The following is an 18,157-nucleotide window of genomic DNA, read 5'->3' as shown; positions in this document are numbered from 1 at the left end:
CTGAAATTTTACTCACCTTCAGGCCATCCAAGATGAGAATGTGTTTTTCAGATTTTGGAGAAATGTAGCATTCCATCACTTGCTCACTAATGGATGCTCTGCAGTGAATGGGTGCCATCAGAATCAGAGTCCAAACAGCTGATAAAAACATCACAATAATACACACCACTCCAGTCCATCAGTTAATGTCTTATGAAGTGAAGAAACAATTCCATCATCAAGACGCTTTTAACTTTAAACTGTTGCTTCTGGCCAAAAATACAAGTCCATGATCCATAATATTACTGCCTTCAGTGAAAAAGTCAATCACCTGTAGTCATCTCACATCAAAATCCACTGACATACATCTTTTGAGCTGATTTTATCTCTCTCTCTCTCTCTCTGTTTTGTTCACCGGAGAAAGCAATATTATTGATAGAGGACAAATTTTAGCTATACGGTTTGAAATTAAAAACAACCTAATGGTGGATAGGTTTCTTAACTGATGGACTGGAGTGGTGTGGATTATTGTGATGTTTTTAATCAGATGTTTGGACTCTCATTCTGACGGCACCCATTCACTGCAGAGCATCTATTGCTGAGCAAGTGATGCAATGCTACATTTTTCCAAATCTGTCCCTATGAAGAAACAATTTTAATTTTTGGATGAACTATTCCTTTCACACAATACAATCATAAGTTTACAGTCAATATTCCCTTCCCTTTTAGAAGGCTACATTGGGATTATGACAGTGGTGAGAGGAAAATGAAGAACATTATGAAGGTAAACAGCCATAACAGCTCACATTTATTTATTAATTTCCAGAGCAACTCAATAGGTTCCCAGGTGAGTTAACTGTTAATTTGTGCTTGCAAGTCTTCCATCCTTAATTTGTTCCCTAAATGAAAAGCATCGCATTGCTCAAGTTCATCTTAGAGAGCTTGAAATCAACGAACTGAGGCGAGTACAATGTGTATTACGCATTTTTCATTGACGTTTGAACTTCTGAATCTGAACTTCATTCCTGGATCTTGTTGCAAAAGCTATTCTTGCAGTGGATTGATTGCATGATCCTGCATTTATCGATTGAGTCCTGATGAGAGCAATTCATTTCTCCAGTCTAAAAAAGAAAAAAAAACATTGACAGAATTGCATTGCTTAATAGTCCAGCATTAGAGCAAATAACATTCATGACTCCAACTTAAGATGCATAAAGCAGAGCCAAACACATAAAGCCAAATATTGAAACACTTCAAGGCTCCATTATATTGCACATAAATTGCTTGTCCCTCTTATAAGTTCACTCAGTTTTTTGTTATTTTTTATTTTTTTTACATATATTTATGCATGTTTTGGTTCAGTCCAATATTCCGATATTAATATATAAATAATATTATTTATATATGTATACAATTTGGCAATGTATTCATATTTACACATACATAAATATATATAGTGTTAATAAAGTGTTGTTTTTTATTTATTCATTAATAATATTATTTATATGAATCATAAAATTCATATTTATTCTTAATATTTGTAATGAATATATTAATAACAATTATTAGCATATATGTATATTATTAATGACACAGGGCTCAAAAGCAGCGGAGCTTTTATTATGCCTCAGTCGATTGCTTCTGCTCCTTCTGGTCGTGTGTATGTATAGCTATGTTTAGAAAGTTTGGTTATAATACTACTCTATGCGGTCATAACCCTTATTTTAAAGAGCACAACATATTAAAGCATCTTTGGGGTTTCCATGTTTTCTACAAAACAAAACCGGAAATCCAGGGGTTATGAGGTCATAGTGGTCCATGCCACTAGTTAAAATAGCTTATTTCTCTGTATTTAAACTTTCTTCGAAACATTTGCGATAATGTAATTATACAAGTCAGCAAAATATATAACACTGTTCTTGTGGTTTTTGGATATATTATTTTTTGTTGTGCCTTTAAGGGTGTGCGCGCGCTCGTGAAAGTGTCTTTTGGTCGAGAGAGAGACCGAGAGGAACCTCCACAGACGTGCGAAGAGGGTCATTATAGTTTCGCTTTACTTTACGTGCTTAGTTTTAATGGCGTAAAACTACTATGGACAAAATTTGTCTGTTGCGCAGGCATTGCGGGTAATTATCCAAGTGCGCACTGAGCGGATTTTACGCGGAGTCGCCAGGAACCTACGGTGAACCTGCAGCTCTCCAAACCTCGAATCACCGATCCTCCGGAGTTGAAAACGATCAAAATCTTAAGGAAATAAGTTTAACAATTAAAAAATGACTATAGACATAAGGTGCTTCCACCTATACGCGCGTTTGGTGATTTGTAAATGAGCAGCTGGTGTCCGGACGGATGTTTGGCGTAAACGAGCTCAAACACGGAGCAGAAGCGAAGTGAAGAGACCCGTTTGGATTTGGCTGCGCTGGAGATCGTTCATCATGGTTTCTGTGAAGCGCTTTAATAATGCGCGTGTCGTCTGCGTGGCTTTTTTGTTCTGCCTGGCCGTCATGTGGGAGCTCGTTTTGGCTCAGAATGACACGGAACCCATCGTCCTGGAGGGCAAATGTCTGGTGGTTTGTGACTCGAACCCCGCCGACTGGAAGAGCTCGTCCTCGCCGCTCGGCATCTCCGTGCGCGCCGCCAACTCCAAAGTGGCTTTCTCCGCAGTCAGGAGCAACAACCACGAGCCCTCGGAGATGAGCAATAAAACGAGAATCATATATTTTGACCAGGTACGGCTGATTTGTATGGTTTTATGCATATTATATTGAAATAAATAATATTTAGAATAGATTTTGACTTCGGAAACCGTCTAACTTGGGTGAAGCTCGTTGTTTAGACTAATAGTTTCGGGTTACACGCAATACATTTTTATCCGGCATTTTAAAAGTCAATTTATGTATGCTTGCACACATTACAGTTTTAACTACAAACACATTTTTATAAAAGAAAAAAAATAAATTTATACAATACAGTATGTCGTCACACTATATGAGGTAAGTTGTCACAATGTCATTAAACAACCTATTATAGGCTCATCAGCAAAGTAAAATACACTTGTGAATAAATAAAAGCAAAAATATATATAAAAAAGTACCAAATAGATAATTAATTTGACCAACAAATATTGTAAGTAAAAATCAACACTGACCCAGTATTTAAAGCTTATTTTTGCCTTCACATAACAGTAATTTATAATTTTTAAGTGAAACCAATTTGATATAGTTTTCAAAATACAACAGGCATAAAGTATTAAATAAATCAGTTAATCTTTCATCATTGTGGCAGGTCATAATGAATGAGCATTAGTCAATAAGGGTCTAAATTTGATTATTGTGATAACTGCATTAGGTCAATTATTATTTTGACTTTAATATGGACATTAACCTGAGTTTACAGAATAATGTGAAAACACAAATCAGCTGGGATGAATTTAAAATAAATAATTTGCACAAGAGTTCAGATGTATAAATTCAGGATAGATTTTATGAACATATTTGTGCATGAAAATACACAGGCATGAAATACCAGTGTTATAGGTCATTAATGATGAGCCAAAATGTCAGGACTGAAAAGGGCAGGGATTTGTTCTTATTGAATTGCTTATTTTTAGCTGTTTGTGGAGAAAGTGGTGCATACTACACTCATGCATTCACACTTTATTCTTAACTTCAGCCTTTAGCTTTATGACTGAAAAAATATAATTGAAAACATTCATACATTTGCTGAATTCGTGGCATACTGTATTTCAAAAGAACTTTAATATGCTTATAAAAGCATAAAAAAAGTGTGAATTTTTCTATTCCCTGCATGTTTTGATGCATCTGAATTGACGTGCTAGAATTAATAAAGGAACGTCATTATGCAGGGTCAGATCCAACACAGAGACTGCATGATGTGCATCCCTGAAGAAAACTAAACTATTTTATTACCAATATCCTTGAAATTAATTAAAATTTATGCTGGAGATGAAGCCAACGTGTTTTTGTGTTTCATGATTTAATTATTTCCTAAAAGGAAAAGGTGGGATGTTTGGAAACACGCGTCTTGCAACTTTTTCTCATCGTTTGCGCACACTCCTGTTGTTTCAAACCTGTCTGACACAGAGGAAAATATTTAGACTGTGCAATTAAAATGAAAGGGAACTGGAGATATACATCCTACTAAAGGATATAGCACCATAAAAGTGATCCAAAATAATTTGTTCATTTCTTTTGCAAGGTTTCTTTTTGTGTGGAGCAAATTGAAATGTACTTCATTTAAATGATTCGTTCATGGATCATGCTGATTGATCTGACTGATGCGATTCTCATATACAACTCACAGACTCAGTATATATTATAAATATTATCAGACTTAAATTTTGATCTGTTCCTCACACAAAGGTATTGTATGCCTTCAAAATATTCACAGTAGTGTAGTGCATGACTACATTTATTATACTTTCATAGTGCTTTTGCATCCTTTTTGATGATTGAAATCTCCCCATTTATTGTAATTTATTTTTGAAGTTATATTATTTCAGTACAAAATTTCATGTTTCATTCAATGTTTTAAACCTGGTTCAGACTGCAAAATTTTTTTTTTTTTTTTGGTTGTCAGATTATGTGATTTTGACTCCCAAAATCTTGAACAAGAAACAGGTCAGACTACACGTTGCTCCCCGAGCATTCGTCTCTTGCGGTCTTTAACGATGTGTGTGCTGTCATTGAGAATGTGCCATCAGCGTAATCAAACAATGGCTAGCAAACAGTGTGTGTTGTCGTCAGAAAAGCCCCAAAAAGAGAGAAAACCTGACAGTGGATACAAATCTGGATTACATCAAGAGGCCAGTAAGAGAACTGAGGTCAAGTAGTTTTTATTTGACATTTTTTCACCTTGGAAGTCCCTTGAAGACACATCATAAATGCAGGAGTTTTATTGCCATAGCTCCAGAAACATTTCCTCCACTGTAAGAGTCCATCTAGCAGGACCGATACCATTGTCTCTCTTTGGTTTTGGCTTGTTTTAAAGCTTGTACGTAGACTCTTCTGTACTCCTATTGGCCAGTGTCACAGAGGTGACAGAACCCTAAAAATGAAACATTCTAGTCTGTAGTGACGTCGTGAAAGGTCGCAGATAGCTGTCGTCCTCTGTGACACACTACGTGAGATGAAATGATTGAATATTTCATTTATGAATTCCCATCAAGCAGATCGTGCCAAAATGGGGCTGAAATCATGTTGTCTGAACAGGCCTTTACTTGTCATTTCTTTGGCAGGTCACCTTTATTTCTATAGCACTTTATACAATACTGATTATGTCAAAGCAGCTTTACAGTGTCAAACAGGAAAATAGTTTGTCAGTGATGCAAGGGGACAATAATATGGGATTTAAATCCTGCCATGATTCAAAACTGAAAATACAGTTCTGAAAGCTTGAAACTAAGTGTTCGAAAACTCAAAATCTTAAAAAGAAAAGTCTTGCAAGATCGAAAAATAAGATTTGCAAGCTTGCAAAATGTAAAAAAAATAAAAATATCTATGCAAACATTATGTTGTTTTTGAGATTTCCTTCTTCAGAACTGCAAAAAAAAAATTACGATGTTGCGCAAAGAAAGAGAGTTTCAAATTTGTCAGTGTTCTCCCACTGTATTAGATTGTTTTCCAGGTTTGAAACCTTGTAAATAGTGATCTGAAAACTGGTGTGCGAATGTGTCAATTTATTTTTTGAAACTCTGAAAACAGAGCTTTGCAGGCTTGCAAAGTGGTAAAAAAATTACATCTCTTCAAACATAATTTTGTTTTTGAGTTTTCCCTCTTCAGAAGTGCAACACTCTTTTTTATGGTGTTGTGCAATCATTTTTTCAGAGTTTCGAATTTGTCACTGTTCTCCCAGTGTATAGTTTGCTTTCAAGATTTGAAACCTTGTAAATAGTGATCGGAAAACTGGTGTGCGAATAGGTGAAAAAAAGATTTGAAACTGAAAACTGAGGTTCGAAAGGGCGAAACGTATTACGTTACATTACATTTGCACTCCTATCGCAGACTATTGTTTCAGAGCTGAGTTTACAACACCCACTTTGCGGAGATACGCACACACAGTTTCGAGTTTGCGACTCACGTGATTTGTGGCAGCGTTGTCATGCAGCTCTGCTCTGAAACTCAGACTGAGCGAAAATGAAGCTTCGCAACCTCGCAACTAAAAAAAGCCTGGAGGGAGGGCCTTCTGCTCTTGGCCAATGCTTTGCTGTCTGCTGACGTACAGTCCAATCACAAGACGTATTTACTGGAAAGGTGGGATTGACCGACTGCTCTGCCAATGACAAAAGCGCACAGAATACGCAAAATAAACGGTCCTAAAATTTAAAATAAGGTTACCGACTTGTCGCTGAAATTCACCATACAATTGCCAGTAGCCAGAGTTTACCACTGATAGACCGGCGGTGCATCAGTATACACACTCACCTCACGCAGCGAACGACTCACTTTCCTCAACTCAGTTTCTTTTTTGGGGGGTGGGGGGTTGGTCCTGTAGCTAATTTCACATAATGATTACAATGATTTTTTTTTTTGTGCTGGTAGTAGGCTAATGCTTGCCAGGGGCGCCTCCAAGGGGTGGCCAGGGGTGGCCACGGCCACCATTGTATAAACTCTGGTCACCCCTAGGATGATTTGCAGTGGGTACTATTAATTTAAATGCATAAGGTAAAATCACAATAGTTTAAGAAGTGAAAAAAGGTTTGCAAGGTATGAAAAAGATTGCAGATTGGTGCCACCAGAGTAGCTGCCCTTCAACCCTCCCCCTCCCCCGTTCAATCAAAACACAGAGTGTGCATGTACATGTGATGTTCTAGACTAGTGCTCATAATCATTTATAGTGCGTTCTTTCACTGGAAATTTAGAATTATCAAATTTGGCAATATATGGGACAGAACATTTATAGATCTATATAATTTCATATAGCTACTATCACACAAAGAGTGACGTTTTTCTCCAAAAGTCAGCATAATTACAAATGTGATATTGATTTTATACAACAGTTCAATAAAAACAAGAAGTTAATATCAAGAGACTTACCTTTTAGACAACATATTCCCTCACTCAAAAATCATTCCAAACACAGCCACTGTTTTGAGCAACATGATAGTGTTTCGTTCCTGAATGAATCAACCGTTTAAATGATTCGGTTCTACTGCAATCTATTGTAACAGTGACTCGCTGCCACCTATTGGCGGTTTTAATTTCACATTTAAGGTACCTTATCATTTTTTAAATCATTTCAAACATCAGTTTTCAATGTTTTACATTTAAAATATCAAAACACGATTTATTCATCTGTAACTGCAGGTTAAAGTATTCCATGTCCCACAGAGCTGTATTAAACAGTGTTTTAAAAACATCTAAATGGCACTTCAGATGCAGCTTCTGTTTTCTCTGCATTGCAAATATACATTTTGTTGATACTGATTGCATTTGATTGGTAACAGCCCAAATGCAAGTATTTGACCTAAAAGATGGTGCACACTTTTAGAAAAAATTTTTTTTTAAATTATCTGGGGGCGCCACTGGTGCTTGCACCTTTTCTGGTTTAGGCCTGTCATTGATAAATAATGATGACAATAAAAACGCCAGTAGGTGACAGCAAAACCATGGTTTTAAGTAGGCTATTTATTGAATCGTTCAAATCAAACTTTTCGTTCAAAACTGCTGATTCTATTAGAAAGGAAACAAAAGAGTCCATTTGAATGGACTGTTGAATCACTGGCTCACTTGATTCGTTGAAAATCTGATGAATTCAAGAAACAAAACACAGTGTTAAGGGCCGTTCACATGTCGGGTCTAAAAACGCGTCGCTTTCTCCTTCCAAAGCGCTCGGGCAATTGCGCTCCTATGCACTGTTGTAGCTATAAAATTAATAGCACATTTGTGCTCGCGCACTATGGAAGCATATGGGTAGCAATATTCAATTTGGAATGTAATATGCAATATGACAATGCAATATGTAAAATGACAATGCATTTCTGTATTTACATTTACATTTTCCAATACATTTGTGCAACGTTTGGTGCAAAATGAAAATGAAAATTAAATTACATAATTTTCATTTGCCATTTCATACACTAGTCTTAATATGTAAAATGAATACTAATTTTAACGCTTTATAAGTTGCAAAATGAAAATGAAAATGTATTACAGAAATGATTAGATATGTCTAACATGTTCAAGCAAAAACTGTGGCAAAATGATCATTTAAATGCTATTTTTCTTAAATGCATTAACACTCACAGTCAAGACACTTACGATTGCATTTTCATTCAATGTCCCGCAATGAATGTAGCAAAATTCAATGTGCACATTGAAAATGCATTCCGAGTCGATCACGTGTCCGCCCCCTCCCGCCATGTCAATCACTGCGTGAACAAGGCGGGGCTTGAAGCACTGTATTGTCTGAAACTACACTCACTTTTAACTAGCATAATATTTTAATCAGATGTAGCTGGGCACATAATTCGTGCTGCTGCGACTTGCAAGAGACCCCGTTAAATTATTTCTAGGTTGTATACTGTATTGTATAAATATTGTCCCACAAATTAAATAGGATTTCTTGGGAAGGTAAGTCTGGCCAGTTAAATTAAATTATTTCTAGGTTATAGTATTGTATAAATATTGTCCCACTGATAAAAACAGTGCAAATAGTTCTGTCTCCTTGGATAACAGTGAAGTGGAAATAAATATAGTTAAATTTATTAAATAAAATTAAATAGGATTTTTTGGGAAGGTAAGTCTGGCCAGTTATACAGCAACACGAGTCAGACGAGTCTGAAGATCTGAGCTGAATTTGGTGAAACGTTAAAGTCCTAGTCTGTGTCAATTACTCTCATAATAAATAATAATAATGATGTTACCCGTATTTTTCGGTATAAGTTGCATCAGTCCAAAAATACGTCATGACGAGGAAAAAAACATATATAAGTCGCATTTATTCAGAACCAAGAGAAAACATTACCGTCTACAGCCGCGAGAGGGCGCTCTGGGGTAGGCTACAGGAGCACTGAGCAGCATAGAGCTGATTTTACTATTTTTATTTAGAAATGTAACTATATTATTTTTTACACTTATTTATTAATGTCACACACACATACCTAGTGCCTTTTGACTTAAAATATGAGAGTGGTAAATGTTACAGACATGGAACTGTTCAGTCTATTATTGATTTTTATTTCCACTTCACTTTTATCCAAAGAGAGAGAACTATTTGCACTGTATTTATTAGTGGGACAATATTCATACAATACTACAACCTAGAAATAATTTGCAGGTCTCAGCATCACGTATTATGTGCCCAGCTACATCTGGTTCAAATATTATGTTAATTAACAGTGAGCGGTGATTTCAGACATTATTACAGTGCTTCACTCGCACTGACTCTTATTCTGCCTGAAAGAATGAAAAGACCAAGCTGAAGGTGGAGCGATTCGACCAATCAGATGAAAGGAGCATTTCAGCTCCGCCCACAAGTGCGAATGAAATATTGAAGCCATAAACCGAAATGATCAAAACATACACGGGCCAACTGTCTTGTCCATGTTCTCTTACTTGAATCCTCTTCTTGAGATTTGAGTCTCTGACCTTCTGCAAGCCCCGCCTTGTTCACGCAGTGATTGACATGGCGGGAGGGGGCGGACACGTGATCGGCTCAGAATGCATTTTCAATGTGCACATTGAATTTTGCTACATTCATTGCGGGACATTGAATGAAAATGCAATCGTAAGTGTCTTGACTGTGAATTTTAATGCATTTAAGAAAAATAGCATTTGAATGATAATTTTGCCACAGTTTTTGCTTGAACATGTTATACATATCTAATCATTTCTGTAATACATTTTCATTTTAATTTTGCAACTTATAAAGCGTTAAAATTAGTATTCATTTTACATATTAAAACTGGTGTATGAAATGGCAAATGAAAATTATGTAATTTAATTTTCATTTTGCACCAAACGTTGCACAAATGTATTGGAAAATGTAAATGTAAATACAGAAATGCATTGTCATTTTACATATTGCATTGTCATTTTGCATATTGCATATTGCATATTACATCCCAAATTGAATAATGCTACCCATATGCTTCCATAGCGCATGTTCTGATACTCAATAATTAATGTTCAATGAATATAAAAACGTACACCATTTTTTTCATGGCTTAAATTATAAGGACATTCTAACTGTATTTATTAATTCTAACAGGCTTCATTGCGCAGTGAATGCTTTTGGACTCTTAGGACGTGTTTTTGATGGGTTTTTTGCAAAGTCGGTGACTCAAAATGTCAGCTCTATCGTCTCTCAATCCGTCACAAACAGCGTATGAGGACAATGGAAGCAATAAAAAACAACAAATATACAAGTGCTATAACAAGTCTCAGTTAGCTTACACGTAACAAAGGCTTTTAAATAATATAATAAAGAAATACTGATAACAGATAGAATAGAAAAAGAATAGAGCAAGCTAGAGTTAGAGGTCTTTTTTTGCCTTTGTTAATTGTATAATAAAAGAAAACCGATAGAATACAAAAGAATAGAAAGCTTAATATTATTCTTTTTTTTTTTAAGAATGGTGAGTGTTAAAGTTAGAAGGTCAAATACATTTGGAAGAGATGTGTTTTAAGCTGATTCTTGAAGATGAATAAGGATTGAGTACAGACAATCCAGTTAAGAAATACCCAAACGAAGGTCTGAGACTACAGAATATCCTCAATGCAGAAAGCACTCACTTTCACACACACACACACACACACACACACACACACACACACACACACACACACACACACACACACACACACACACACACACACACACTGTCAATTTTAGTGATGTGGTGGAGAACAAATAGTTTATCACATGTTTTAAACATTATATATTTATTAGCCTACAGTTTCAGAGTTTCAGAGCAGAGCTGCGTGACAACACTGACACAAATCACGTGAGTCGCAAACTCGCAACTGTGTGTGCGTATCTCCGCAAAGTGGGTGTTGTAAACTCAGCTCTGAAACAATAGTCTGCGATAGGAGTGCAAATGTAATGTAATGTAATAAGTTTCGCCCTTTCGAACCTCAGTTTTCAGAGTTTCAAAACTTTTTTTCACCTATTCGTACACCAGTTTTCAGATCACTATTTACAAGGTTTCAAATCTTGAAAGCAAACTATACACTGGGAGAACAGTGACAAATTCGAAACTCTGAAAAAATGATTGCACAACACCATAAAAAAGAGTGTTGCACTTCTGAAGAGGGAAAACTCAACGTTGAGAGATGTAATTTTTTTACCACTTTGCAAGCCTGCAAAGCTCTGTTTTCAGAGTTTCAAAAAAAAAATTCACACATTCGCACACCAGTTTTCAGATCACCATTTACAAGGTTTCAAACCTGGAAAACAATCTAATACAGTGGGAGAACACTGACAAATTTGAAACTCTGAAAAATTCTTTGCGCAACATCGTAAAAAAAAATGTTGCAGTTCTGAAGAAGGAAATCTCAAAAACAACATAATGTTTGCAGAGATATTTTTATTTTTTTTACATTTTGCAAGCTTGCAAATCTTATTTTTCGATCTTGCAAAACTTTTTTTTGTAAGATTTTGAGTTTTCGAACACTTAGTTTCAACCTTTCAGAACTGTATTTTCAGTTTTGAATCATGGCAGGATTTAAATCCCATACAATAACGGAGTCATTTTTCAGCTGAAGACAGTTCATTGATGATTCTGTGATGTCATCTTCCAGTTCTCCTCTCTTCCAATAATGTCTGTGCACTCAGTCAAGTATCCCCAACTAAGCAAGCCAGAGGAAACAAAACTCCATCGGTGACAGAAATGGAGAAAAAACCTTGGGATGAAACCAGGATTAGCCAGGGGACCGGTCAAAGTGATGAGGTCTTCGCAGGGGATCTTTGTAATTGGATTTTAACTTTACTAGCAATTTCTCAAATTCAACTCACCAACTCAGTGATTCATTCACACTGGTCACTTGAAATACTGTCAGTTGAATGAGACATCAGTTTAGTTTTTTTTTCCAAAAAGCCATCATATTACTTCAATAGATTGGAAATATAGCGCACAACTAAATTTATGATACTTTTATAGTGCTTTTGCATCATTTTTGATGCTTAAAAGCTCAGTCTCCTGTAAAGGAAAAAGAAATCAAATACACTATAAAAAGAATTTTCATTAAAGATTATCGGAGTATGTTTTCGAAAAAATTACTATTTCAGTTTTTCTACTTCAAAATTTCACGTTTAATTCAATGTGCTCCATGCTGTTTCTTGTCAATTTGACAAAAAAATCCATTATTATGTAAAACGAAACCAACTACACTGTAAAAAAAAAAAGTACATGCAATTATTTTTATTAGAATATTTCACATTTAATTTGATGTGTTACGTGCCATTTCTTTATAATTGTCTGTCAAATTTACTAGCAACAATTGGGTAAAAAAAAATTCTTCTCCACCATTTTTCTTCAGTGTACATAATTCAAAATATTTCTTTTCTGTTCCACAGAAGAAGGAAAGTCACATGGGTTTGGAACAACACGAGGGGAGAGTAAATGAATTCGCATTTTAAGATGATCTATTTCTTTAATTCCCAGAGATTTGGACAGATGGGTTGGGATTGAATTGTTTCTTTTTGCTGAGATACACAGGAAGCTGTGCCCTTGAGGAGCCATTATTCTCCTCTCATTGCTTTGCCTGCAGGAAAATGAAAAATACAAAGTAAAAAAAAGAAAAGAAAAGGGGGACAGGACTGACCAGCTGCCCTCAGCCCCTTGACACACATAACACCATCCAATCACCTGGCCTGGCATGTCTCTTGCTCACGGGACGCTGCTGGGAAAGGCTGCTTGGAGCTCACAGACTGAGAGAAAGAGAGAGAGATCTGCCCTTGTGAATGTGCCAAGAGCTTTGTGAACCAAAGATAAAAGCTCAGTGTTTGGGATGCTGAGTAATCCTGGTGCAAGATCACAGCTAGTTTATGTGCAAAGCCTTTGTTACCTTCATATAGCGAGTCCTGAGTCACTGCAGCGCTGCTCTATAAATATTCATGCATTATATCCAACGAGGTCCCAAAATCTGAGAGTAAAAGTACGTCTTAAATTTAGTTTAATACCAGAAACATTATATGAAAATTATACTATTAGCATAACAGTTGAAGTGTAAAGCTGAATTTAATGGAATTAACTAGTGTCTTAGAATTAGCTTTACCTGACATTATCTAAATTGTTTTCCAGCATGATTTGAGATCTTATTCTTCAGTACACTGGTTTTTACACTGCAAAAAATTATTCTCAGTATTTTTGTCTTGTTTTCCAATAAAAAAGAAAAAAAGAAAAGAAAAAACCTTCTTAAATCAAGATAAGATTCACCTGAGAAGCAAAATGACATAAAATTATGTAAAATTGCTCAAAATTAAATTTTAGCCTGAAAAGGTCTGCAGATGCAGGGTCTTAAAACAAACTTGTTTTCTCTTGTAAATTATGTTTATTTTTCTGACCCCAAAAGATTTTTTTTTCTTGTTTTAAGCTTAAATCGACTAAATTTAAAACAAAACAAAAAACAAGACTTAATATCTTCAGTAATTTTGCTTCTCAAGTAAATCTTGATTTAATCCTCTGATGCTGTTTGTGTGGCAGTCAGAAATTACAGATTTGTTTTCTTCAGTGAAATTAATGTATGATGTTCTAGTTTAATAATGTTTTTTTTTTATTTACCATTTTATTTTGGGGGGTTTTATGGTACTAAATTGTATTTATGGAATAGCTATGATCCATTCATTACCCATTAACCACTTTTTGAGCACAGACCTGGTCACACTGGTTTCAACAGTTTTTAAACTGTTGAAAATCTTGGGAGCCCACTTTGGTCTTTTAAAGAAGACACTTGGCAGACGTGAAAAGAGGATTATATGTTCAAATTTAAAATCCAGGGTCACAAATAATATAAGAAAATGCATTGTTTTTATTATAATTTTATAGGTGGCATGATGCTGCTATTTAAATCATTCCCAAACCCTAGAATTAAAATTAGGCCACGACTGCTCCACATTTGATATAGTTCATGGTGCCATCACAAGATTAAAGTTGAATGATGGTCAGCATGACCGTGAAAATGAGAAATCAGTATTTTTAGGAAATCCTGAGTATTGTTTCACTGCTGCAGAGAATTAATACTTAAAAGTCCACTTGTAAGCATGAGTGCATTCTTTTGTAATCTCACACTAATGTTTTTTTTAAAGATTTTTGCATCACAAGCACACATATTTCACAAAAAAAAAAAAAAGATAGGGTATTTCATTGTAATTGTGTGTTACACTTTTTGCAGGTTCTAGTCAACATAGGAAACTATTTCACACTGGAATCCGTCTTTCTTTGTCCCCGGAAAGGAATCTACAGCTTTAACTTCCACGTTATTAAAGTGTACCAGAGCCAGACTATACAAGTAAGCACTTAATATATCTCTCACACGAAGAAAATATTTAATCAAATTCATTCAATTTCCTATTTGAGTTCCATAATGAACAGAGTTAGAGAAATAGGAAACTGGGTAATATTTGAAGCCTGTATAAATATTGCATTTTAAAGGTGTTCTCAGTTAATTACAATACACTGTATAGTCTGTATATTCTCATGAATTGTTGCAATATATTATATTATTATAATCAAATTAGTTATTTGTCATGCAGGAACTTCTAATCCTACAGTTTTCAGCGCTTTTTCATATAAGGAAACGTCTCGGTTACGTACGTAACCCTCGTTCCCTGATGGAGGACACGGAGACGTTATGTCGAACGACATATGGGGTCTCACTTGGGAGGCCAATCATCTCTGAATTTAAGAGAAAACGCCAATGAAAATTGGCTAGTGGATTAACACACCTGAGCCACTCCCCGAGCCACGGGTATAAATAGGGACAGGTGCATCCACTCATTAGGTTTTACGCTGAGGAGCCGAGAACGTGTCCCGGCAACAGCGAACGGTTCAAGGTTGTGGCATGGGGACATAACGTCTCTGTTCCCTCCATCAGGGAACGAGGGTTAAGTACGTAACCGAGACGTTCCCTATCTGTCGGTCACTACGAGTTATGTCGAACGACATATGGGGTCCTATGGAAAACGCCACAACCTGAACATCGTCACAACCCTGTGGCGCTGCAATTGTCGACAAGCCCTGGCGTGCCACAAAAGCTACGCTTAAGGTCGTAACCTTCCCAAAGCCCCAGCGCAAATTCACTGACCTTGGTACCGAAGGGGCCAAAGGGTGAGTACATCGCTGCTGGAGAAGGCCACGCTGCTGTTCCGCCCACATAAGTTAATGGAAGGGATTTCAACCTTCAGAGAAAGATAGCTATCCAGAAGCCACACGTGGAGGTTCCAAAGATCTGGACGCGGGTGCCAAATGGTGCCAAGCCCCTGAGAGAGAAGGTCTCTCCTCAGGGGGATGCGCCAGGGAGGGGCTGTCACGAGGAGCATGAGTTCCGAAAACCAGGTCCGGGTGGGCCAATAAGGCGCAACCAACAGGACCTGTTCCTCGTCGTCCCTGACCTTGCACAGTGTCTGTGCGAGCAGGCTCACTGGGGGAAACGCATACTTGCGTAAAGCCCGAGGCCAGCTGTGTGCCAGTGCATCTGTGCCCAGGGGGGCCTGGGACAGGGAATAGTACAGCTGGCAGTGGGAGGACTCGTGGGAAGCAAACAGGTCTACCTGGGCTTCCCCGAATCGACTCCAGATCAGCTGGACCGTCTGGGGATGGAGTCGCCATTCCCCGGGGAAAGTTTACAGGCCTTGGACGGGAGACGCGGACGATTCCTCCAAGTGGCGGCGTTTTATGGGCACAGGTGCACCGCAACCGCTCTCTCCACCTGGGGAACATCCACGTACCCCCTGGCTGCCCCGCCATCGAGGGTGGTGAGGATGGAAGAGGGAGACGAGCGGCTTCTGGCCGTGAAAGGGGCCGTCCACGACTTCGTCACCTCTTTATGCACCTCCGGGAAGAAAGGCACCAGAGCAGAACGAGGTTGTGAGCCGCGTCCCGCGCCGAGAAACCAATCATCCAGCCGCGAGGGCTCGGGACTGGGCGGTGTAGTCACCTCCAGCCCGATACTCACGGTTGCCCGGGCAAGCATGGCCGACAACTCCAAGTCAGATTCGGCAGCAGCGACAACACCCGAGGGGGGCAGCCCCGCCGAATCCTCATCCTCAGAGGTCGATAACCCATACCCCGATGCAGCGATCGACATCTGATCTTCGGGTGGCGCACCGAAAGACACGCTGGGACCGCCGTGAGACGGCCCAGCAGAATCAATCGGCAGCTGCACGGGACAGGCGCTGCGGGAGGAGTGAGAGGTCCGTGGGGCGTGGCCCGGCGGAGAAGCTCTCACTGTAACCCTCAGATCTCCCAGAGCGCCAGCCGGCGGTCCTCTGCTCGAGCCAGAGAAACCGGGACGGGTGGCGACAGAGGGGTCTGCTGCACTCCCCTTGAGGAGTGAGAGACGCGATCGCAGCGCTGCCATGTTCATACGCCCACAGTAGATGCATGAATCATCCACGAGCGCAGCCTCAGTGTGTTGGACGCCCAAACACTGCAGACAACGCTCGTGACCGTCCACCGAAGACAGGAAACGACCGCATCCAGAAGGACACGGACGAAACGGCATCTTGAAAAAGACGCGAATCGCCCGTGATTTGCTCTTTTAGAAAACTGTCTCTTTTAGCCGAAGCGCCCAGGGGAATCGCCGTCACAGGGACACCGCTGTACCGCGCCGTCACACCGACCAGGAACAGCTTCTTTAAAACAAAGATGAATGGCTTTGTAGTGACTGCTCTCATCGACTACTCAGCTCCGAAGCAAAAATCTAATGAGTGGATGCACCTGTCGCCCTATTTATACCCGTGGCTCGGGGAGTGGCTCAGGTATGTTAATCCACTAGCCAATTTTCATTGGCGTTTTCTCTTAAATTCAGAGATGATTGGCCTCCCAAGTGAGACCCCATATGTCGTTCGACATAACTCGTAGTGACCGACAGATAGGGAACTCATACTTTAATTGCTAAAAACAATTTCACATTTTTTACACACACACACACACACACACACACACACACATTTTTTTTTTCTTGATTAATAAATTAGAATTAAAATATCCATATTTTTGAAAGTTTGTTTTTGTAATTAAAAAGCAACTATTTCCCAATAATTTATGAAATTGTACTTTTAAAACTGTCATTTAGAATTTTGCAATAAATTATTTGATTTTCTCTGTTCAGGTGAATTTAATGCTGAATGGAAAGCCAGTGATCTCTGCCTTTGCCGGTGACAAAGATGTCACGCGGGAGGCCGCCACCAACGGAGTCCTGCTGCACCTCAACAAAGAAGACAAGGTTTATCTCAAACTGGAGAAGGGCAATCTGGTAGGCGGATGGCAGTACTCCACCTTTTCTGGCTTTCTTGTTTTCCCTCTGTAAAGCAAACAGAAAGACCTCCATCTTTGCTGTCCAATTGTCATTGTGTAACCGGTCTTTCAGCATTTATTGGAGGATCTCAAATGGAATCATAATTCCAGACATTCATTCAGCTGTTGTCAGTACGGACTACTGGAAAAAAAAAACAGTGACGGTGAATCTGGAGAGAGGACATCTTCTCCAGTGCAATATCGCTTTCTCCTGTAACTTCGTAACTCCAGGAGGTTCAGCACATCTTGTCAGACTCTTTGTTTGTTTCGTTGTAGATGTTTGTATTGCTTTTCTTTACCGTGTGGTTTTTAATGAAATGAGGAATCCTGATCTTAATCTCTTAAAGACATTTCCTCGCAGAAAGGAAATGCATGAAACATTCTGGCCAATTGAGGGTTCAATATTTCAAAAAGACATATGTTATAGTAATTAATCAATTAGATTATCGCAGATGCAATTTAACTTTCAGCCCTATAAAAGATGTAGATGAGTTTGTTTGTTCATCAGAGCAGATTTGTTGAAATTTAGCATCATGTCTGCAGTAAATGGGTGCCGTCAGAATAAGAGTCCAAGCAATAATCCACAAGTGATCCACACCACTCCAGTCCATCAGTTAATGTCTTGTGAAGAGAAAAGCTCCATGTTTTTAATAAACAAATTCATCACCAAAGTGTTTTTAACGTCAAACCATTCCTTCC

General features: G+C 38.2%; 1 protein-coding gene across 1 annotated transcript; it reads left to right on the top strand.

Moving 5' to 3' along the window:
- Positions 1 to 2,288: 2,288 nt before the first annotated feature.
- Positions 2,289 to 17,864, top strand: LOC132129289 (cerebellin-4-like). Its single transcript, XM_059540821.1, has 3 exons — positions 2,289 to 2,708; positions 14,334 to 14,450; positions 17,274 to 17,864. The coding sequence occupies exons 1-3, from the start codon at positions 2,415 to 2,417 to the stop codon at positions 17,469 to 17,471; spliced, it is 609 nt and encodes a 202-aa protein (XP_059396804.1). The 5' UTR covers positions 2,289 to 2,414; the 3' UTR covers positions 17,472 to 17,864.
- The last annotated feature ends 293 nt before the right edge of the window (positions 17,865 to 18,157 follow it).

This window comes from Carassius carassius, chromosome 46, assembly GCF_963082965.1.
Source record: "Carassius carassius chromosome 46, fCarCar2.1, whole genome shotgun sequence".
Lineage (NCBI taxonomy): Eukaryota > Metazoa > Chordata > Actinopteri > Cypriniformes > Cyprinidae > Carassius > Carassius carassius.
This window is presented reverse-complemented; position numbering and strand designations above follow the sequence as displayed.

Coding starts and splice junctions, on each gene's coding strand:
- LOC132129289 (XM_059540821.1), top strand. CDS start 2,415: ATGGTTTCTGTGAAGCGCTTTAATAATGCGCGTGTCGTCTGCGTGGCT. Junction 2,709..14,333: donor GAATCATATATTTTGACCAG/GTACGGCTGATT, acceptor CACTTTTTGCAG/GTTCTAGTCAACATAGGAAA. Junction 14,451..17,273: donor ACCAGAGCCAGACTATACAA/GTAAGCACTTAA, acceptor TTCTCTGTTCAG/GTGAATTTAATGCTGAATGG.